Below are 24142 nucleotides of genomic sequence, written 5' to 3'. Positions count from 1 at the left end.
GATTTGCTCCAAACCAATGCCATGCCAAAAAACAGGCGTGCACCCACTGCATATAAGCCGCCGAGATGTCTGAATTACTTGTTATGTCACTACATAATGTTTTTGTTCCTCCTTTTAACAATAATAATAACAACAACACTAACTGCCAGCATATATAAAAACATTGCTTTACAAATAATAAAGCAATGCCAGATTATAGTCAAACATGCAAGCAATGCACATATTCGAGATAGAACATACTATATATTATTATGTATTATTTAGGATAGATAATAGTAAAGTATATTAAAACAATCATTGCCAGTCTATATTATGGCCATAGGCCTATATCATCCTGACATCCTGCTCTGTCATCTTCAATCTGTATCCTAATATCTATTCTCTACATCCATATGCCTTATGAGCCTGTCTCTCTCTGTAGGAATTAGTTAAAGAAAGAAAGTCAGTCAACTGTACTGGAGCAAACATGATGCTGTTTCTCAATTAGTTTCAGCCTGAAAATTGCCATACTTCAAAGTGACTGAACATGTGGGTCAACATTTGTTATCTGTCCTTTTCACACTGCTGTTGATATATTATGTTCTCATTTAGAGTTGCTGGAAGAGCCAACATCCTTCAGATCCTTCACATTGTTGTGAATTTTCTCTTACTTTCAGCCGAAAAAGAATGGCCCTTATCTGGAACACACATGCTCACTTGTAGTTGAGTCAGTGCTCTGTGCCAATATTCATTTCATACTGTATGCACTTCAGCTCTCTCCCACCTCTGGGCCTTCAAAGCCTCACCCAACAGCCTGCTGGTCCAACAGTAATGTCGGGCCAGGCCCACGACAATCTGCTTCTGAATGGCTGCCTTTATCTCACATTTTGTTTCAACTGGGTAAATTGACAATCCCTCAGTAACAGGCGAGTGAAGATTTCATGGCTATGCTGACTAGCTAACATTGCTAGACAGCTTAATTAGCCAAACTATTAGTTACCATTACAATTTTCCTCCTGCCCAAAACCACTTTATTGTCCTCACATTGCCATTACACATGTGTACTTCATCAAATTACTGTTAATTGTGTAACAAAATTAAATAATTGGGAAAATAGCTGCCTCAGGGTAGGAACTGGACTTGTATTAGCAAGTAGCTATAGTGAGCTAATAGCTACCTTGCAACCTTTAGTCAGCCAGCCTGCTGCTGTTCTGCTAAATTCACAGTGCATGTCAGGTACACACAGTCTTTATCATATCTTCTTGATCGCATACATTATTTGTCTTGGTTTTAATTCAACACAGCCTTACATTAGCTCCCATAAGGGTCCATGTCACAGTGATAACGTAATGTCTTGACACAAGAAAACAACATGAGCAGCCTCCCTATTATTTTTAATTATTGCTTTATTATTTTTCCAATATCTGCACATCTGATCAGGCATGCCTTAGTTTTGACTGCAACCATAGCGATTAGATATGTGAAAGACAGCTCATAAATGGGACAGGTTTAATTCATAACAATAATAATGTTCCATAGTTGTGTCAGTTCCAGGGTCAAAATATGTGACCTACGTGGTGTACACATAGAGACATCATTAATGATATATTTGCTGTAACTGCTAAAACATATCTGCCACTCAAAAATCCGCTACATTTTAGCTTGATGGCCTTTATGCTACTGTGCAGAGGATAGATTATCACACATGATGAACTAGGCCCCTCCAAAAGTTCATTGAGTGCTTTTAAACTACTTATATATTGGTATGTAATAAACTAGAAATGCAAACATAGTGAGTCATTTTAACATGATTGGTGGCTCCAGATTTGGAGACCGTTACTCTTTCAGTTGTGATGTCAAAGGTCACCACCTCATCCACTCCCTCACTGACCCTTGTTTCTGCATCAGCAACCCCTGACCTTTCACCCCCATATTTCCCCCTAGTTGGTCCCCTCTCCCGGGGCATGGGAGGGACCCAGAGCTGTGGAGAGGGTTAAAGATCAGTCAAGAGTACAGAGCTGCTGTAGGAAGATTTTAGTCCAACACCTGTAACGTTAGATAGAAGTACACTTCTCAACACTTCCATCAGATTTCAAATGTTACACTATATAGTCACCGTGGAGTGGACATTTAGATGATCAATAAAAGACAAATACAACTGATTGACAACAAGCTGTGACACTGTTTACACAAAGAAAGTGGGTAAGCCAGTCCACTCTTAAAGGCGTGGACTGGCTGTCCACCTCAAGGTGTAATTGTAAATCATAGTAAATCTTTATATGCAAAAGAGTACCTGATCTTGCACACAGTTTGAATTCTTTCACTTTTTATTCATACGCTCAGCGAGACAAAAGTTCACACGATTCCTGTCATTGTTTTGCAAGAGATAACACAGGAAAAAGAGAAGTTGTAATCATCTAATTCTGAACAGCTTTCAGATAAATAGAGCAATTCTTAACTTATATTGTGACATTACAGAAAATAACTTTATTTCTTTGTGGACATTACAAAAAGGAAAAGCTTGCCTTGCCTGTACAGTAATATTAGACAGTACATTGCACTATCCTTTGCTCTCTTGGTGGCATTTTGAACCTTGCAGCTTTGCCACCACAGCTGTGTCTGCATCTCATTCCACGCTGTTTCCTTTACTTATAAAATGACTCTTCACACCATGAGGACTGGTACAAGAATAGTTCACACACTTTTCCGAAAAAGTTAAATATGGTCTACATGTTGTTATTTATTTTGTTTTTGTGGGTGAATAGTAAATGTTCTTTTGGTTTGTTCCATAATGTCCAATTTAATTTAGGGTGTGTGACTTTTAGTAGAATAGATAATGATATAATCACTGCATGTACCTCATAGCTCAATTTGAGGTGAGAATAGGGTGTGATCAGTGCAAATTTGAGGTGACGTTAGAAAAAGTCTTAAAGTACTTAAATAATAGTAACACCGGTCCCACAAAGATTCATAGTTTTACTCCAGCTATCCGCTTAACTTAAGTATTCACATCTACAGTAAAACCACAGCCAGCACTGTAGTCATGCCAAAAATACCCTGACTGTATGTGTGTGTGTGTGTGTGTGTGTGTGTGTGTGTGTGTGTGTGTGTGTGTGTGTGTGTGTGTGTGTGTGTGCGTGTGGGTGTGTGTGTGCGTGTGTGTGAAATGGTCTGGAGGTTGTTTTATTGCACTCTGTGAAATTGGTGGTCGACAGGCAGCAGTTACGCCTTTTCCTCCCGACTCTTTCCCTGTTCCTTCCACAACCGCTGTGGTCCAACCCGTTTCCGACCTATGCTGTGCACACACAGATACAGAAACACAGAATAAACATACAAATTGGCCAGATATAATTACACATGTACACTATTGCACGTGCATAAAGCAACAAACATGCATATTCTTAAAGAAAAAATCTTTTTAGGATCCAAACTGGCAAATGGAAAGACGCAACCTCGAGCAAAGTTAGATCAGAGTGACAAGATTTACAAAATCTTGTCAAAATCTTGCTTCATACACACACTCAAAGTGTGTTTTATATCTTGAAATGAGTCCCGGTTTCCGCAATATTTCTACAACTGTGTGTGTCCTATAAACAGGATATATAGAGAGGAAAAGAACAGGGTGGGAAAAGACACACTCAAATTTGAGATACACTGTTCAAACAATTGCATGAAAAAATAATTGTACAGTTACTGTATGATTAGAGATAGTGAGTCACCTCGAGGGAGATGGGCAAATAAACTGAGACATATGAGAAGAAGACTCCAGACTAAACTGCTTAACATGTGAATTATGACTAGGCTCTGCAACTGATGATGGTGAATGAGATTATAGATCAAACATAAACACACTGGAGTTCAGAACACCATCGCTACTGATTATTATTATTATGAAGCTTATCTCCTCAAAGTTGGTCTAATCCTTTATTGTGGCATAGTGTGCAGTTACATAACTTGGAACTGCATCAATAAGGTAGAGGGGGAAAAGTTCTCACACACAGTGGAGGACCATAGTAAGTTGGTCACGAAGTATGAACTGTCAACTTATAAAGCAAACAGGTGCAATAAGTAAAATTGAAACACAGGAGCTTCCTCTTGAGCAGTTTATACGAAGGCAGTAAGCCGAGACCTTTGGCTTTAGGGTGAACAGTGGTGTATTGTGTCCTGATGCTGGTCGGAGGCTGATTTCTACTCTCCGGCAGAGACCTTCTTTCCGGACAAAATTTTCCCCCCACAATGGCTGACTTGCAAGGTATGGACGATTACGCAACCAGTGGGAGGAAAGGGGCTACAACAGGGTAGTGGGGTTAGGGATGGATGATCCATTTTTCTGGATAAAAGGTTTGACAAAGTGGATGACTTCTGCGTAAGAATGGGGCACAAAACAAGTCCTATTTGCTCAAGGCTGGCCACAGGTCAATTATGCTGTAACTGTCACTGGTGAGCCATTTGAATGATGCAGAGTGAAACGGAAAGAGGCAGAAACTGCAAGGTGAATGACGAGCTCCATTAATCTAAAGAGAGAGGACCATCATATAGTTGGTGGAATCAGTGTGTGAGTACTTCAGGCCCACAGAGAAATCAACCTGAGATTACAGTGTTTATAGTGCATGTACAATTGATAATTACAGGTTAACCTCTGACAGCTTATTTGGGTTTTTCATGTAAGTTTCCACCTCCGTTTGATCTTAAACCAACAAAGGGACAGGCCACAACAAGTGCTCTGTTTACAGTGGGAAAGAGGAGAGACGTCACAGAGGAGTAGGCTGGTGAGCACGTTTCCAGTGTTGCAGAGTGGAGACGCCTGTTGGTGCAAAATCAACTTCATTTTGGAATAGAACCAGCAATAAAACTGCTGAATATCTAAACGAACAATTTGACAACACTATAAAACCAACTGAAGCTAAATCATGGAGATACGTTTTCTCATGTCGACAAAGAGTTTTAACAAGCAGGTGAAAGAAAACATCACACTCATTAAATACATTGAAGCAAGTCTAAAGAAAATAGCTGCAGGATGAAAAAGATACAACAGAAAAAGACATGAAAGACAAACAATTTAAAAATGAGAGTGATTCTGCTAGTCTCAAACTGTCTGATCTAAAGCTGCACACTGGTTCAGGGTAGAATACAATATCAGAAGACACATCCACACAGGCAGCCAGGGGGAGTCTCCTCTAATCCTTCCCCACCCCAGACATCCCGTCTCTGGGATTGCACGCCACTGGATGCCCCCTCAGGTGGATCTAAATTAGATATGGCAAAGCTGGGATCAGTGCAGTTTTCCATTCAAGGAGACTTTTTACAGAGATTTAGTCTAAACCCTCGGAGACGTCTCATATTCACCATTAAAACGCACTGCGGTGCTCAACTTATCCAGTGACTTCCTTAAAACATTACCAGAAGAAAAGTAATGCACTGCTCTCCTCGGGCAGTAGGAGGATGTCTCGGAGAGAAATGGGGGTCTGCAGTAGCGTGGTGATTACGCCAGAGGTGGTTGCTGTCGTAACTGGGAGAGATTTCCAGAGGATGAATAAAAGCCAGGATCAGGGCTGTCAGTCAGTCGGTGTAATTGATAGCAGAGACTGACAGCTGCTGTCGTGAGAGGTGTCACCAGGTCCTACACACTGCCAGTCTCGAGGGACACATAAAAAGAGGAGCGGGCAGGGTGAAATGAGAGAGGTCAGGGAGACAAATGGACAACATGATGAATGCATCAGAGATTTAAAGGTTCTCCAGGCAGGCTCTGGGACCTTCACTGCACACACCAGCGCTGGTCTGGTTGGTTCCCGCTCTCTGACACTGATAAACACAGGAACAGACAGGTTTAAACCTTGGTATGTGACTTGAACGATGACAAATGATGATGATCTTCCAATTTGGGTTTTCCCCCCATCTGCGCTCAATAGCTTCAAACTAATGCAACTGGCAGAGTGAAACTAACTTAAAATAGAGCCCATCTGTATTTTTCCACCTGCACATAATCAATAACCTCAGAGAGAATAAACGTAACTTCAAACAGAAACTTTTACAGCTGTGTGTTTTTCTAAATATTTGTGTTGTTGAGACACAATTTCCAACCACAAAATGTGTGGCTATAAAAAATCAGTCTGCACCTGACAAATGTCTTAATAAAAGCAAGGAGCATTAATCAAACTGCTAGTACCTGATGATTAACCTGGATGGCAGCTAGAAGTCCAATATCTGCTGGCCTGTTTTCCACAAATTGCAATCATTCTCAGCACACTTTAAAAAAAAACAGGGACACCAATACCCTCAATCAAGATATTTTTAAAGCTTCACACATTTAAAAGTGACTCAACTTTGTCTCACTGTGTAAGTGTGTCACCACAACAGCAAAGATGCTCCTGCGGAAATAACTTTGTTCTGTCTGTCTTAAAGAGGGGAAGCTTCGAGTGACAAATATGTGCATTGCTGCTGGCTGTAAAGCAAAAAAGTGTTGCACTCATGCAGACGTCATGGTTGTCTACTTTTCTGCCATTGATTTAATATAATCCTTCTTCTTGTTTACCATTTATTAATAATCTTGTAAGTACAGCCATTTATGTTTTGTTTGTTCACTGAGTTCTGTGTGAAGACAGCTGTACAATTAGAAAAACACATAGTCCATCTACTGGACCTTCCCAGATGCACTCGGTACAATTGGGTCAGTTATCATTGTCACTTAGGTCTTGCCAAGTAAGCATCATAAAGTGAAATTCAACTTCTTCATGAATTTCTAGTTGATGGTTTCTGTCTATTTACTGTATATCCAGTATTTTGTAGCATCCCTGTAGGGCTGGAGCATCATTTCTGTATTATAGTACCTCTGGAACACATTAATTACACAGCACAAAATCAGGAGGACTCATTGATCAGTATGCCTGAAACCGTGGATGGATACTGACTGAGACACTGAGATCCATAATGATTGTTCCAGATGTGTGCCAGCAAGGGAAAATTCCCCCATTACAGTTAATAAGTTTTCTCTTAGCTCATGCAATGTAAGACAGCTTTCTGTTATGAGTCACCAAACAGAGCAACTAATATCTAACTAATGAACAAATAACTCTCTCTGTATCCCAAAGCAACACTATTCAAGTATCTTTGAAAGCATACCAAAACACCACAAACAATGTGGGTCATCAGCTTGCATTGGATCTTTTCCTCAACTAAATGGTCTGAAATAATTTAGGCCACTCTTTTGGGAGCAGAGTTTTCTGGCCTGGCAATTAAACGGCACAACAAACTCCCAATATGAGATTTTAATAGCGGCTAAATTGACCCGTGAGTGAATGAACCGCTTGCTCTCACATGTTTCCTAAAATAGCTTGTGTGAAAGCAGGGGTCTGTTGTGGAGAGCTGTCACCGACCCTTTAGGCAGAGGAAGATGCGTTCACCCTGACCGCCTTCCTAGTGACTGTAGCTTGCACAAAGATAAAGCATGTCAGATGCAATTGACACACAGTGCCCATGACATCATTCTGTGCACAAGTGACTGCTAAGCAGTGTGAAGAGTGAGAGAGGACCGCAAGGAAGAGTACACAAACCCTGCACCGTAGGCATGCTTTGAGCACACAGAGCAAAGCCAACATGGGCAATGATGTCAACGACTTTCCCATAGAGGGACTATGGGAAAAACGGGGGTGCAGCAAGCAGTAGCCCCCTTTTCAACATCTTCAGGGCAGAATGGCATGTTAATGACTATCACTTCAGGGGCCACATCCTTAAAACTGACGTGTTGACCATGAATTCAATGAGACTATAATGTGCATGTGGAAGAATACGATGAGGGCCTGTGTTGCCTTTAATTTAGGTTTCAAATTAATATTGACTGAGGTCTGTAATAAAACTGTGACATTGGCCAAAATGCATATGTTATTAACAAACTAAAGAAAGGTCTCCTTCAGTGGTATGAAATGTGCAACAACTATTTAATAGTTGAATACAAACGCCATATTATAACCCAACCCAGGGTAATTTATTGTCAACGACAGACAATTAAATATCATGCATGTAGGACCTGCAAAAAAAACAACTAAATTTAATGCAAAATGATGTTCAAATCCACTTTGCATGACTCCAGAACACTTTATTTCATGTAGGTTTACATAGGCTGCCCTCTGTTGGTGATTCTGTATCTTGCATACCATCTGTAAAGAGGCCCACATATAGTAGGCCTACTTTCACTGGCTGCCTATATTGGATACACATTTGGAAACGCCCCCTTATAATAACTTAAATAGCAGATCAACAACATTGTTCCACTCAAATAGGGTTCTGCATAACTGGGCCTAGTGTTCTTCTTTTATATAAATACATCTTAGACATAATTTAATTGAAAGTATCCCCTGGATATTGGAATGGCACATGTGCTACATAAAATGGCCCAACAAAATCAAATAATGTCATTACCTCACATGGTTACCAATGCAAAATATGCAGTTATTTTCTAATTAATTAATTTCTACCTGTTCTGTTTGGTAAAGAAATACATGGTTGTACAACAGTATACACTACAATATGTTACAATATGTATATGTGGTACTGTATTGCATTACTTGTACTGTTTCTAATACTCAGAGCAGAATTTGTTATTGAACTACAACAACAGAGCTGGTACTTTAATGTGTACAGCTGTATACTTAAAAGTGTGTAAAGGTACATTTTCCAACAATCAGTATATCGTATTATTCGGTCTCAAAACTTATATTGACTGCAGACTTTGGGCATGTCAGACATATTTAGATATCATGCCATGTTGTAATCGATAAGCAAACCATGTCATGATTATTTTGTCAAGAACACTCTGATATGGGTACGACTTGCAGTGTGGCTCACTGCACCAATGTGTTCTTCCGCGCAACATCATTTTTTAACCGTTTTATGTTCCGCCATTAAACGTACAACGCACGATTAGCAAACAATACTTCAATTCCACATCCTATGAGTTATTGTTTAGCTAATACAACATTTATTACAATCCTTCATGCTTGTCTCTTCGTGATGACGATGTGCGGAACTAGTTTCTCTCAAAAAACGAGTTCTACCCGTTCCGCCATTTTATGTTCCACAGCAGCTTTGTTGTGAGGAGAAATCACCTTGAACCATAAAGCAACAGCACATTTCCCGTAGCGGGTTACCTAGCTGTTAGGGATTGTAGCGAGGTTAGATGATCCAGTATATCCCAGCTGAACTATTCACAGACCACGGCAAGAGCCTCACCGAGCACTGTACGGAAAAGAGAAGAGAAGTGTAACGGAACGCCAGCTAACGTTACTTAGCTCGCCTGGCAACGTGTTTGCTGGTCGCAGCCGACAAAGACGATTGCTCGTCGCACACCTTTCTCTTAAACGGTAATCTGCCCGAAGACACATTGACGACCACCGTGAAATACTCGAAGACTGAGGAGATGGCGACCTCCGTGGGAAACGTGGCTGACAGCACAGGTTGGTTGATATTATTTAGCTAAACGTTAGCGAAATTAAGCTGTGAAGAGGACGTTATCTCGTGTTAAAACGGGCCGTTAGCGGGTTGGAGCTACTCGAAAGTAGCTCACGATTATTCAGATTAATATCGTAAATGTACCAACGGGTATGCGTTCACCAATGCAGTATGTATCGACACATTTCGGGACATAACTAACTAATTGTCTTGGCAACGTAGGCCCAGTTCATGCCTCTCCAGTCATAGTCCTGGGTACGTTAACGTAAATTGGCTTTGCTAATGCTTAGCAGGCTGAAATAAATATCTTGAAATTGTTTATGAGTGTCTATTTGACTAAGTTACCTAAATTACGGACAAGTGTGCAACCATAAAGGGGTTTCCCTCGTATACAGTCTGTGGTTTTGTCTCAAGCAGTTTGCATTGAAGCTAAGTTAGCTAACGTGTCTGCTAGTCCGAACGAATGTATTTGTTCAAGAAAACATGTCTTTCTGTTGAGAACGGTTATTGGTTCTGATAACTGTTTGAAGGCACGAGAGAACGGGATCCGTCACAACAACCAGCGCGCGCGGGCTCTGCGGAGTCATTCTGCTAAAAATGACCGCCTAGACGTCACTGCTTGTCGTAGAGTCACATGGTTCATGACTGGAGTTTTATGTTGAAGCCAATTTCGTATTTATCCTAAACGAGCTCACTGGTCGTGCTACTAAATGTAGCTAGTATTTCACGTTATTTAGCTTAACAGTTAATGTTGCATTATGAAAGGGTGCTTTATGTAATCGAAACTATCCATCCTACATTCAAGCATTATTACGTAAGGGTCATGGATGTATGCGCCTGATCTGCCATGATCTTAGTGTGCAGATGTGTGCATTCACTGTACACCAGTTGGAATATAACATATACACACGTATAACATATTCCAACATACACCAGTTGGAATAAACATCAAAACTCCTCCACCCATCTGGGTGTCTGTGGCATGTTGTTCATGCCACACCCTGAATAATTTGATTTAAAGTGACACTGTAGGTTCATCTGACATTGACTGTTCCATCTTTTTGAGCACAGTCTTTTAAAAATATATATTATGTGAAAAAGACATATAATACTCCACCCTAAGTAATGAATACCAGAAAGATTGATAATCGTAAACTCATACAAGATGAAAAGTAAATCAATATTTGCTATATTAAGACTATATGTTATTGAAAAGCAACTAACGGCTGTACTGTCAAGCTTTTGATTTATCTTTTAAATGTGAATGCCAAAGTGTCGCCAGAATTTTTGCCAGTACCCTCCCTGTTGGTTTTTTCTCTCTCATGCATTGACTGACTCTTTGAAATGGTATCTCATTAATCTTTTTTTGTTCATCAGTACAACATATTTGAACAGCCAGTTCAGAAAAATGATTTAATCAGCCCTAGTTGAGGTCTTTCAGCTGAGTGTTCTTTTATACCGCTGAACATTTATAAACTAAATGCAATATAGTGTTTATACAGTTTCTTGTCTTCAAAAGAGATTAATTCAATAAAGTTGTTACCAACAGTCTTATAACCATGTATTTTGTCATACTTCAACAACAAAAAACAGTAACACTGCAATTAGATTTGTTGAACAGATATTTAATCCAATCTACGGCCCAACAATTTAAATTGCAATGGTAAATTCTCTACGATTTGTCTTGTAGCAACATTTGATCTCAGTGCTCACTTAATTTTCCCCAATTGCTTTGATTCCTGTTGAGTTCAAATTGATAGCCGTTATTTGTCATTGACAGTATTAGCGTCACCTCTTTTATTTACTTTTGTTTTCATTTGTCTGCTTTAATTTCTTCATTACATCTAACATGTTGTTTTCCCCCTCCTTGGGATGTGTTGGTGCTCCAGAACCGACAAAAAATATGCTTTCCTTCCAAGGGTTAGCTGAGCTGGCGCACCGGGAGTATCAGTCAGGGGACTTTGAGGCAGCTGAGCGCCACTGCATGCAGCTTTGGAGACAGGAGCCTGATAACACAGGCGTGCTGCTGCTCCTGTCCTCCATCCACTTCCAGTGCCGAAGACTTGACAGGTGAGGTGTGGGGAGCGGACTTGACGCACATTGGGCAGTGGCAGGAAATAATGGGACTTTAAGTGCACACAGCTGGTCTGGGGAGTCAATTACAGCAACTGAGAGGTCCTCTTAAAATCCCGTTGCTTGATTTGGTCTCACTGTTCCCTTGTGATTCTAACACACTTTCGGTGGTGGCAATACCCTTGATTTACAGGTGCCATGGTTTCGGGTCTTGCAAGTTACAGGTTTAAACATTACATTTTGTTTACTCTTTTCTATTTGTCCTGTGTGCCCAATGCCAGCAGTATACTTTAAAAATAATTACTTATTATTATTATTATTATTATTATTACCCTTCAAATTTAGAGTGTCGTTGTATTATTGTCAAAGGACTAAGAGGGATCAGGCAGAAAATATGCAGACAAATGAAAATAATTAATGGATGTGCTTTGATAATTTACCAATTAATGACCGTTTGGTTAGTTGTCTTTTATACACTGTTTAATTAGGAGTATACTGCCTGCGGTACTAAACTTTGTATTATGGGCACTCAAATAATGGATTCTTTCAGAATGGAAGTTCGTGAACTGTATGTTGTATTCTATGTTGTGTATCAATATTTTCAGCATTTTAAGGCTCTTCATCTTGAAGTACTGTTTAAATATTTATCCACCTGCCGTTACACAAGGCATCCAGAAAACACTGCCAGCCACTCTCTTCAGGATTGTGACCATTCTGTACCCATTCTGGTCCTACAGGTCTGCTCACTTCAGCACGTTGGCCATCAAACAGAACCCAATGTTGGCAGAGGCCTACTCCAACCTGGGGAATGTGTACAAGGAGCGTGGACAACTGCAGGAGGCCATAGAGCATTATCGCCATGCTCTGAGACTGAAACCAGATTTTATTGATGGATACATCAACTTGGCAGCTGCTCTGGTGGCCGCAGGAGACATGGAGGGAGCAGTGCAGGCTTATGTGTCTGCCTTACAGTACAACCCTGTAAGTGCTGTGCCATTTGTTGAAATCCATTAAGAGTAACTTAACACAGGCTGCAAAGCAGTGTTTATCTGCCCTCTCTGGTTGTCTCAAGCCTGTTTCACTTTTGACCACACCTGTCACTGTGAGGCATTGTTTGGTTAGAAATGGGTTCTTTTGCACCTGAAACCACACACACACACACACACAACAGTGATGTCACAAGGTCCTAGATAGAGCTGCCACTAACAGCTAATTGTCTATCTACTGATTCATCGACTATTTTACAGATTACTCTATTAATCTCAAATGATTTTAACCATTTCTTTTTATGTTGACAAACTTGTCATTGTGTAGTTGGCAAATATGCTACCGCTGACATCTTAGATAAATATTGTTATGGAGTTTCAAAATATGCTCCCCATGTTCTGCCAGTACACTTACTGCTGTTTATAATCAAATCAATAGACAAGGCAACATACATCTTCATAACATACCACTTCTATGTAAGTGCAGCGTGAGTACCGGGCCAACATGGGTCTCCTGCCACAGCACACGGAGGCACTCTGTAAAAGTCTGTTCTCTTTGCAGATGTTGTCTGGGCAGAGCCGAGCTGGGGGAGGCTCTGTGTGCATGAGAAGCTTGTGTTTTCGCTTCAACCACTTCAATGGAAATTCTATGGCTTTTTGACTATTTAGCATTTCCAAGGACAACGGCTATAAAAACATCATCGATTTAAATTACTAATGTCAACTAATTTTTGACGTTAACTTAACCGACTAATTGCGGCAGCCGTAGTCCTGGAGTACATCTGTATTTTACTGCAGGAAGGTAAAAAGTGAAACTACTGACTGACAGCAAAAATGTGGTGTTGAGTTACTCTTTAAATTTACAGCAAGCTATTTGCTAATTGTGCAAACGTATGGACTGAAAACACTTGAGCTGCAGTTTATTGTAGTAAAATTAAAATGTTATTTTTTATTTTTTTCTCACAGGATCTTTATTGTGTGCGGAGTGACTTGGGCAACTTGCTTAAAGCCCTTGGGCGTTTGGAAGAGGCCAAGGTATGTTACAGCGCATTGGCCTTTGTATACATGTTTGTATTCTGCTGTAGATTTTTTTCTTTGTTTTTTTATATTTTTGTTTTTAGTGCCCTCCACCACAAAAAAGGCCATAGATATTGTTCCTGCCTCTGCTTTTAAATTTGAAAGCCAAATCAAGTCCTTTCCCTTCAACCCCCGCAGCCCAGTGAAGGACAGCACATCTCATTTCTCAGAGTTGCAGTGAGCTTCTCTCCCCTAACCTACCTTTGAAGGTTTTGGGCTCCAATAACTGGACAACCATATGAGGAAAACCAATGTTGCCATTTAACATTTAAAAATATATATATAATCCTGGTACACACTTTCTGGTGTCTCCTTTTAAAACTACAAGATACATTTTTGTTTTTCAGTGTAGTGTATATGTATCACATTTGTCTCTGACCTGTATCTCTTTTAGTCCCAATGTCCTTTGCCCCGACCTTTTACCAATGGTCAGCCCCTCTCCTTTCAGGAAGAAAGGCTGGAGTTTTTAAATTGAAACATTTGATCTATATTTTCAATTTTGAACCTCGGCATGTGCATTTTCATATAGATTTTGGAGGGAAAATGCTGGCTCGGTCTTTGAAGAATATATGAACTGATGAGAAGCTAGTTTATCTTTGCAGTGCAAAAAGTAAGATGGTTTCTAACCTAACCACTACACTCCATTATGGTTTATCAAGTGCCCAGTGACATGCTTTTGGTCTCAGTTTGCTGTCAGAGTTGCTGCCAGTGTGGGTTACACTTCCCTTTGTCATTTTAAGACTTCGGTCTATATAAAGGGGCTTCCTGGGTTGAGTTAAAGATGTGGAGATGTTTTGGTGGTTACAGGCCATCTTGTTTCTTGCTGGAGGGGGGTAAAGGAGTGGGGAGGAGCATCAGGGAATCACAAGCTCCCCTGCTCTGTCGCTCCACCCCCCCGCGCGCTCGCTAAGGATTGGTGGAGTGTGCGCGCTGAGAGCTGCCTTCCTGACCCTTCAGCTTTACACTGTCAGTGCTGTGACAGTGCTTTTCATGCACACATTCATTAGTTCTTCTTTTGACTAGGCTTGATAAAGAAACATTTTACTCAGCTGTCTATCTAACTGATATCCACTGCTGTTGAATAGTGTGTTAAACTGGGGTTATGAATGAGTGCTCATTCTCAAGTGCCTTAAAATGGTTCCACGTGTCGTCAGGCAGACAGCTCGCAATCTGCACTCCACCACCTGCGTCAGATGCTGGGTTAGAAAGACAGGCACACGCAGCAACAGGGATAACTTCTTTATTTCAGAGCTTTGGAGGCTTCTAGATGCCAATAATTAAACCACAGACTTTTCTCCCCACCCATTGGCCAGGATTCAAGAAAGAAAGCCAGGATAACGAAATCAAAGATTTTTAAGGATTTCGTGAAAATGCGTTAAATGATTAATACTTGTTCCCTTTTCCTTCAAATATGTAATACTATTCCCAAAGAAATGGGATCAGTTCATTTGGCCAAGATCAAGCCAGTAACTGCCCTCCTGTAGTTTGATATGAAACTTGAATTCAACCTATATTTAACTGATAAAAGAACATATAAAAGCCTTTCTTCCCTCCCACTTACCCAAAAGCATTTCTTTTGTTTTCTTTGAAATGAAACAGTCATTGCATGAATGAAAACCTAAGTATAGTCCGTTTTATGCTTGTTGTGTTTTTGGAGGAACCTGTTTTATTTCCATATTTAAAAGCGAATGTATTGTTTGAAGACTTTTACTAACGATCTTGTTTTCTGATTTTGTCTCTTTTGGTTTTTCCACAACTGATATTGTTATTTAGAAGGTTTCAGGTGGGTGACACTATTCCTGCGTAGGTGCCTGGCGGAAAGGAACACTAGGGCACCCTCAGTCCTCCTCTTCTTCCAGCCAGCTGCGACCACAACTCTGACAAAGTCCAAAAATATGGTAACGGGTTTGTAACTGACAACAAAAGAAAAACCACCTCACTTCATGCTCCTCTGTCTTGTGGCTTCCTTTGAAGAGCAAAAGAGAAAAAAAAAAGTAGCAAAACAAATTAAAGTAAGCATTTCTTAAAATATGCTATACTAATAACCCAATTCTGTATTAAGTAAAAAGAAACTAGGATTTGGAAGCAATAATCGTGAAAAACAAGTAAGAACCCTCTAACTCTTATGTGTTGTTTATTTTTCCTATTTTGTTTTGTTTTTCCTTCTTTATTTGGAGTTGCAGCATTCTGATGATGATGCAGATAGTGCGCTGTGAGTCTGCAGTAGCGCAGGGGCCGCGCAGCGATATCCTCCAAGCTACCAAAAAGGCGGAAAGCGCGTGCGACCCAGACACCCTCACTCCCTTTGGCCTGTTGGTTGCGGACCTCTCCCCACACACAGCCAGCCTCGCTCCCAAATGCCCCTCAATCTCAAACCTAATTGGCTGTTGAAAAACATTTATTTAACTATGGACAGTAAACCATTTTACCAATTCAATAACATTGTATTTCTTATTGGCTGTTTATTTCCAAATGCCCCATTTGTTAACATCCCAGTGTAGCCACTGGTTGAACCCTCAATCCCCCTAAATTCTGAGATATTATGGGTGCTGAGTGTATGCTAGTCTGGTGTTTCAGGTGTTCTGGGGTTGTTGGTCTGCAGCTGTCTTACCTGGTCATATAGCGAGCGCAGCAGCGATATTACCTTTGCCATGCGCAAGGTCACGCAAATGGCATGATATGGGGCATTGTGCTGGTGGCAATAGACACCACGCGCTCGCGTTTGTTGCGCATGCATTACAGGGACCATCACTTGCACGAACTGTCCAACATCCCAGGTTGTGAGATATCATACCCACATGAAATTTGGGATTTCTTTAGATCTTAATATAGTGTGGTGTACTTTGGGGGTTTAACTAAACAGCGTTGATTTTTATTAAGGACAGCATACTGTACCTGATGTGGGGACCACTTCATTTGGTAAGAATGTGGTCATAACTGATGGATGAGGGCATACGTGTGGGTTTTGGTTGGATCCGCGCAGCGTAGGAAAAAGCTATGCAGCTTAGCAAGGCAGATTTGTGCGCACGCGAGCCCATGCTGTAGACTCACTTTTTGCCATGATGGAGAATAGTCACTAATTTTACTTTCTCTGCCCTTTTTGTTTTTTCTTACTTTTATTCTCAATCTTCTATTTGTTTTTATTTTACCACCCCTTGTCCTCCCCTCTACACACTATACCTCTCCCATTCTACCTCTTCTCCTTTCCTATGGTTTTTCATTGTAAACCCTTTGAAGGCTTGCTACCTGAAAGCCATTGAGACTCAGCCCAACTTTGCAGTGGCTTGGAGCAACCTGGGCTGTGTATTCAATGCTCAAGGAGAGATATGGCTGGCCATACATCATTTTGAAAAGGTCAGTTGCACACATTTTCAGGGTTCTCAGTTGCCCCTGGAAAACAGTTGAGTAGTCATAGAAAACACATGGAAAATGAGAGAAAACATCAAATGTACCAGAGAATCTTGTGCTCTGAAGAATTGTTTCAACATTCTCTAGTCTACTGATCAGCGATCTGTATAACATTGCCAATTGGAAGAGCTACATTATATCCAGGATCATATCATTACATTTATAGTTTATGGACGATGGTATTTTTAATAGTCTGCTCTCCGGTATGATGTGGAAACAGACAACCACGTCATGTCAGATGGTGGCACATCAGGTTGGATGACGTTACAATTTAGAAAGGTGAAACTCTCCTTTTTTATCATTATATTAGTCTAGGATATATCTGTCATAATTTCTAAGCATGTAAGACAATTTCATAAGTTATTGTGATAGACTACATGTCTTTTTAAGTCAGACTTTCACAGAGAGGAACGTACAAAATATTGTCGAAATCCCCGTCTGTCATACCAGCTAGATTATCAGTAAAATGTCCTGGAAAATGATCTTTAGAAAAGTGAGAACCTTGATTTTTGCATCCTGTCTCTTTTCTTGTTCCATGTTTTTAAGCTTGTTTTCAATTTGTAGGCAGTGACTCTGGACCCAAATTTCCTTGACGCATACATCAATTTAGGAAATGTTTTGAAAGAGGCCCGTATCTTTGACAGGTGAGTCTAAATCATGACATTTTTTAAAAGCATACCATTGTTCACATACCATTGTGTAGGCAGGGCAGATTTATTGCACCTACAGAACTGCCTTCATGGCTGTAACTCAACTGCTGTGTTTTCTGAACTAAATTTGTATATGCTCTAATAGTTGAAATTATATAAAATTGTCTGCATTTTTGCAGTTGGACTGTGAATGGCTTGTGAGAAGTTATTTAAAAAGACAATTTATCCAAACCGTATCTTTATGTTTCCAGAGCTGTGGCTGGATACCTGAGAGCCCTGAGTCTGAGCCCCAACCATGCGGTTGTCCATGGAAACCTGGCTTGCGTCTACTACGAGCAAGGCCTCATTGATCTGGCTATTGACACCTACCGCCGCGCTATTGAATTGCAGCCCCACTTCCCTGATGCTTATTGTAATTTGGCAAATGCCCTGAAGGAGAAAGGCAATGTAAGGCAGTACTTTGTGTGTCCGCTCTCAAGACGATCTGAAATACCAACATTTTGAATAGTTGTGAGGTCTCTATAATTCAGGAAGCATTTAATTAATTTAATTTTTTAAATGTCAATTACTCTCCTAGGTGTCTGAAGCAGAAGAGTGCTACAACACAGCCTTGCGTTTGTGTCCAACCCACGCAGACTCTCTTAACAACTTGGCCAATATCAAGCGTGAGCAGGGCAACATTGAAGAGGCAGTTCAGCTCTATAGGAAAGCACTGGAGGTGAGTTAGGAGTCGGCTAATATGTTCTGCTCGGAATAGGTCTGTTCACGAAACAATGTTTGCTCTAAACGTGAGCAAGGTATTTCTGTACAGTTCTTCCTGGTAACCCTTTTTGTTTTTAACAGGTGTTCCCAGAGTTTGCTGCAGCTCACTCTAACCTTGCCAGTGTCCTGCAGCAGCAGGGGAAACTCCAGGAGGCCCTCATGCACTACAAGGAGGCCATCAGGTCTGTAAATATATCCCATAAATACCTGCTGACTTAGTTTGGACTAATGTGATATTATTCTACAATAGTTGACGCAAATCCTTCAGTGCACCTGATTATATTGGTGTGAGGCCAAGTCACTCAGATATTGGTGAACATGTACAATTTCCATGTTCCCCAGTTTAACCTGGGGGTAATTTTTCCCATGTGCAGTCTTTTCAGAAGTAGATAGTCATAAACTAAGTGCAATTTGTACAAGACATTATATAGTTGACTGATGGTGTTCTAAACCAGATTTCCTGTTTGGTTTTAGAATCAGCCCTACATTCGCTGATGCCTACTCAAACATGGGCAATACACTAAAGGAAATGCAAGATGTACAGGGAGCGCTGCAATGCTACACCCGTGCCATCCAGATCAACCCTGCCTTTGCTGATGCTCACAGTAATTTGGCCTCGATCCACAAGGTAGGAATGATTCTTAGTGTTTTCCGTTATGATGACTGTGTTCAGATTTGTGTCAGTTCACCATAGGGCTATACCTACCTCCAGGTTCAGCCAGCGGCTCAAACGGCAATGAAATTGCAATACTTTTCTCTACATGTAAATTATATGTGTACAGTTGGAATTAGTCAATAAGACTGGCTAATGGATTCATATCACTTTCATTTCTGGTTGAGGCAACTGATAAACTTCTTGCTAGGGAAAGGATAATGCCAATGTTACTGCACTAATGCATATATCACCATCTGTTTATGTGTGATGTAATGTATCTTGATTTTGTAGTCTAATGTTTCTCTTGACTATTAGGATTCTGGAAACATCCCAGAGGCCATTGCATCTTACCGAACAGCCTTGAAACTCAAGCCGGACTTCCCTGATGCTTACTGCAACTTGGCACATTGTCTGCAGGTCTATATATGACAATGAATTTACAGTACATACAATAGTTATTTTTTGCTCCTGTTGAATTAAAGTAAACTTTCTAACATCTCTTATTTCTTTCAATCTCCCAGATTGTGTGTGACTGGACAGATTATGATGAGCGGATGAAGAAGCTTGTGAGCATTGTGGCTGACCAGCTGGACAAGAACCGCTTGCCCTCAGTGCACCCACACCACAGCATGCTGTATCCACTCTCTCATGGCTTCCGCAAGGCCATTGCTGAACGCCACGGAAACCTTTGCCAGGACAAGGTACACGCACTGATCAAAGCAAGTAAACTTTAATTCATTTTTGGGGGGGATTTAAGGTGGCTGATGATGGCAATGGCTTTCTGCAGGGATATGGGGAAGGTAAGGGATGGGCAAGATACTGGATGTATTTAAGTTTTGTAGAAAAGGAGGTGAAAGTTGGTGGCGAATGGGTTGCTTGCAGGGATAGTGCAATGGTTTAAAGTTGGACACAAAGTTAGATTAGTTTAGAGTAGATGGTGATTATTGATGGATTAGTCCAACATTGCTATGGTATGTAACTCAGTGAAACTGTAATTGCCTGTCCTGCTGTAGTTGAATTCTTATACTATTGCTAATTCCACAGATCAATGCACTGCACAAACCCGCTTTTGAGCATCCAAAGGATCTGAAGGCTAGCGGTGGTCGTCTGCGTGTTGGCTACGTTAGCTCTGACTTCGGCAACCACCCTACTTCCCACCTCATGCAGTCCATTCCTGGAATGCACAATCCTGAGAAATTTGAGGTATGTGATATTATTGTAATTTAGATTCTAGAAATTGAAAACTTGACTGAAGTTAAATATAATGTTTTACAATGTATAGTCTTGCCAGTAATTTACTAAAATAGTTAATGAAAGTCAATATGAGTGTACGAGTCAATACTTCTTTCCTCTTCAAGGTGTTCTGCTATGCGCTCAGTCCTGATGATAGTACCAACTTCCGTGTGAAAGTGGTAGCAGAAGCTCATCATTTCACAGATCTCTCACAGGTAACTGTTAAGCCCTAGAGATGCGTCTTGTGTGTCTATTCACCATAAGGATGGGGATTTTTAACTGACTTCATTTGAATACAAGTGTCGCTGTATGCGACGTCAACAAGGAACCATTTTGACTGAAACTGGTACCGCTCTCCTGCAGATTCCTTGCAATGGCAAGGCAGCTGATCGTATTCACCAGGATGGAATTCACGTTCTGGTCAACATGAACGGATACACCAAGGGAGCCCGAAATGAGCTGTTTGCCCTCCGCCCTGCCCCCGTTCAGGTGAGCAAGACATATGATTTCTGATGGACACAGAGTTGTAGCTTTGCGATAAACGTCACCTGTGCAAATAAATAACTGCATCTTCACAGTCATATTCATGTGATTTCAACAGACTATGTGGCTGGGTTACCCTGGAACTAGTGGGGCTCCCTTCATGGACTACATCATCTCTGACAAGGAAACGTCACCATTGGAAGTAGCTGACCAGTATTCTGAGAAACTGGCCTACATGCCCCATACTTTCTTCATCGGAGACCACGCTAACATGTTCCCCCACCTCAAGGTTTGTCCATTGTCACAATTCAGCCATTTGCATCTGTCAGCTAAGAGTCTTGTTTATATACCAAACAAAAGCAAAACAGGAAATACTAGTATAATCAAATAATTCTTTTTTCTTTTTGGCCCCACAGAAAAAGGCTGTGATTGACTTCAAATCTAATGGACATATCTTTGACAACCGCATTGTTCTAAATGGTATTGATCTCAAGGCTTACTTGGACAGTCTGCCAGATGTGAAAGTGATAAAGGTGAGTTCAGAAAATTTCCTGACGAGTAAATGACAAACTAGTGAATCACAATTTTAGAGGAAAACAAAACAACACGTTGTAATTTCGATCCATGGGGTTATGTGACTGAGAACATCTTTGCCAATATCAGCTGATTCAGTTAAAGTTTTCTGGGTGAAAATCTTTGCAATAGGTGACTCATTATATTGTTGAATGATTTTGCATTTAAGTTGAAACTGTTCTCTGTGACCAGATGAAGTGTGACAACAACCAAGAAACTACTGGGGACACAAACGGAGCTCTGTCCATGCCCGTCATCCCCATGAACACAGCAGCTGAAGCAATCATCAACATGATCAACCAAGGCCAAATCCAGGTCACAATCAATGGCTTCACGGTCAGCAATGGCCTGGCAACCACACAGGTGTGTTTAACTTGCACAGACTAGTCCATGTAAATCCAATACTTGATTAGGCCATTTACTTTAGCGTGCTGCTTTTCCTGGTTTCAGTAGATACGTTTTTAGTCTCTGAGACTGTTGTCGTTCAGGTACTAATGACTTCATGAAAATAAAGTGTGAGCACAGAGCTGTTGGTGAGGGAAATGGATTAGCTGTTAAAAAAAGTGATGCGGTCTTGGCCTTCCAACCACCATATTATCACCAGTAGCCTCAATGCCATTAAGGGGCTCAAACGGTTAAGATCTTTCCCACTTGGTAACTTTTCAGGATGAAAGCTTTAAGATGAATCCGCCCCTAAGCAATGATGGTTTGTCCCCCATTTTAGATCAACAACAAAGCTGCCACTGGGGAGGAGGTGCCACGCACAATCGTTGTGACAACCCGCTCCCAATATGGTCTCCCAGAAGACTCTATTGTCTACTGCAACTTTAACCAGCTCTACAAGATTGACCCCCCGACTCTTCAGATGTGGGCCAACGTAAGTTGGATGAACTTTGTTATAACTGCTTTGGGTGTTCCTCTGTGTGCTGCTTTAAAACTCCCCTCTCCCTTCAGATCCTGAAGCGTGTGCACAACAGCGTGCTATGGCTTCTTCGATTCCCGGCTGTCGGCGAGCCCAACATCCAGCAGTACGCTCAGAATATGGGTCTGCCCGGCTCTCGCATCGTCTTCTCTCCTGTGGCCCCCAAGGAGGAGCATGTGAGAAGGGGCCAGCTTGCTGATGTGTGCCTCGACACTCCTCTGTGCAACGGTCACACCACAGGCATGGATGTTCTCTGGGCTGGAACACCCATGGTCACCATGCCAGGTTAGGAAACTATCAAGGGACAGACTGACAACTGTTACTTATTTGATACAAATGTTTTAGTCAATCTTACGACAATACTCTGCAAATACAGCCATTTCACAAATTTGAAAATGGTGAATTTCCTGTGACAAAATACCAAGTATGCAGAACACATTTCAAGTGAAGGCTGCCTTTTTAATTGTAAAACCTCTTTTTCAAGGTGAGACCCTTGCCTCCCGTGTGGCTGCCTCACAACTCAACTGTCTGGGCTGCCCTGAGCTAATAGCACAGAGTCGTCAGGATTATGAGGACATAGCAGTCAAACTGGGCTCGGACATGGAATTGTAAGTAGAATGTGATCGACTCTGATCGAGAAAAAAAAGGTTTATTAAACTCTGAAGTCTGACTATTTCATTTGTCTCCGTCAGCCTGAAGATGGTCCGAGCACGCGTTTGGAAGCAGCGAATCTGCAGCCCTCTTTTCAATACCAAGCAGTACACAATTGACCTGGAGAGGCTCTATCTGCAGATGTGGGAGCACCATAGCAATGGCAAAAAGCCTGAAGCCCTGGTCAATGTCCATTCAGTAGAGGCCAGTGAGAATGCCTGAACTGAAAGCACACTGAATTGTTGTCTCTTTATACCCAAGTCATATCCAGCCCTCCTCACCGTCTTCGTCTTTAAAAAAACAAAACATTATTGACACTTGCTTGGACTGGTCTGTGTCCACTCCAGCCCTCCCCCTCAATGATTGTCTCCATTGCTCTCCTCTAATATACATGGGACTCTTTATTTGTAAAAGAGCCTACAGATGTACACATTTTTCCCCCCCATCACATCCGTTATGTCATCACACATCTGCATTTCCTGAGCCAGATGGAGCCTGAGACTTTCGGGAATCGCGTCTGAGACTCTTGTCCTAAAACACAGTATATCTGGTGTGCATGAGAGGATTGTGAATGCCCTGCTAACCCTTCTGTACTTGGATCAGTGGACTTTTTTTTTTCTTTTTCTCACCTGTCTGTGTGTACAGGATTATCTGCAGCTTGTGGAGAGAATGCCCAGCCGTCATTTCTTGTTGATCTATTTATAAATGGATTAAGAGTGTTGTGTTTTAAAAGGACAATGTTGCACCATTGAAATTGTAACTTTTAAGTTTCATCAGCTTTAACATGCAATTGTAAAACTTGGATTGCAACAGAGATTGCTCTTTAGTTAGTCTTAAACTGTTTAATTATTACAATGAGTAGATGTTCAAGTTGAGGAATGTGCTCTAAATGAAGACTGCTTCCCTTCACCAAATGCCAGATTTGACTCATTGTGTCAGTTGAGGAATATGCTCAATGGCTGTTGTCCTGTTTGATGTCACACCATGCTTGTAAAAATGATTTGACAACGCTGCTCAAAAGAGCTTAAATTCATTGGAAAGGGCCTACAGTTCAGTTTAGATGTCAAAGCTGTTCACAAATTGATCTTGTTTTTTAATCACACAAACCAGGAACGGCCTAGGTAAGTATTTTCTAAGCGTTTTTTTGTTTTTGTATGGTCTGTTAACTGTATGCTGTCAATGATGCCACGAGGTTCTAAATATAATTAAAAAGAATAAAGAGATGGCAGAACTCTGATACTGTCTT

General features: G+C 41.0%; 1 protein-coding gene across 5 annotated transcripts; it reads left to right on the top strand.

Annotated features, from left to right (window-relative positions):
• The first annotated feature begins 9017 nt into the window (after positions 1–9017).
• On the top strand, positions 9018–24133 carry ogt.1 (O-linked N-acetylglucosamine (GlcNAc) transferase, tandem duplicate 1). 5 transcript variants are annotated; one of them, XM_034542784.1, is made up of 22 exons: positions 9018–9428; positions 11313–11493; positions 12234–12477; positions 13449–13517; positions 16797–16913; positions 17532–17611; positions 17869–18064; positions 18195–18335; positions 18461–18561; positions 18854–19007; positions 19350–19451; positions 19556–19753; positions 20079–20237; positions 20393–20482; positions 20631–20756; positions 20869–21039; positions 21167–21283; positions 21516–21686; positions 22048–22200; positions 22278–22530; positions 22730–22853; positions 22938–24133. In XM_034542784.1, exons 1-22 carry the CDS (start codon positions 9392–9394, stop codon positions 23116–23118), a joined length of 3165 nt encoding a protein of 1054 aa, XP_034398675.1. In that variant the 5' UTR covers positions 9018–9391; the 3' UTR covers positions 23119–24133. The 5 variants fall into 5 exon arrangements, with proteins under 5 accessions (XP_034398675.1, XP_034398678.1, XP_034398677.1 ...); XM_034542787.1 differs by having other exon boundaries at positions 9020–9428; positions 11343–11493; positions 19556–19735; XM_034542786.1 differs by having other exon boundaries at positions 9020–9428; positions 11343–11493.
• The last annotated feature ends 9 nt before the right edge of the window (positions 24134–24142 follow it).

This window comes from Cyclopterus lumpus, chromosome 10 (assembly GCF_009769545.1).
Source record: "Cyclopterus lumpus isolate fCycLum1 chromosome 10, fCycLum1.pri, whole genome shotgun sequence".
Lineage (NCBI taxonomy): Eukaryota > Metazoa > Chordata > Actinopteri > Perciformes > Cyclopteridae > Cyclopterus > Cyclopterus lumpus.
This window is presented reverse-complemented; position numbering and strand designations above follow the sequence as displayed.

Bases quoted from the DNA above. Each gene is read 5' to 3' on its own strand.
- ogt.1 (XM_034542784.1), top strand. From the start codon at position 9,392: ATGGCGACCTCCGTGGGAAACGTGGCTGACAGCACAG. The intron at 9,429-11,312 runs GTTGGTTGATAT...TTGGTGCTCCAG, and splicing joins AAACGTGGCTGACAGCACAG to AACCGACAAAAAATATGCTT. The intron at 21,687-22,047 runs GTGTGTTTAACT...CCCCCATTTTAG, and splicing joins ATGGCCTGGCAACCACACAG to ATCAACAACAAAGCTGCCAC.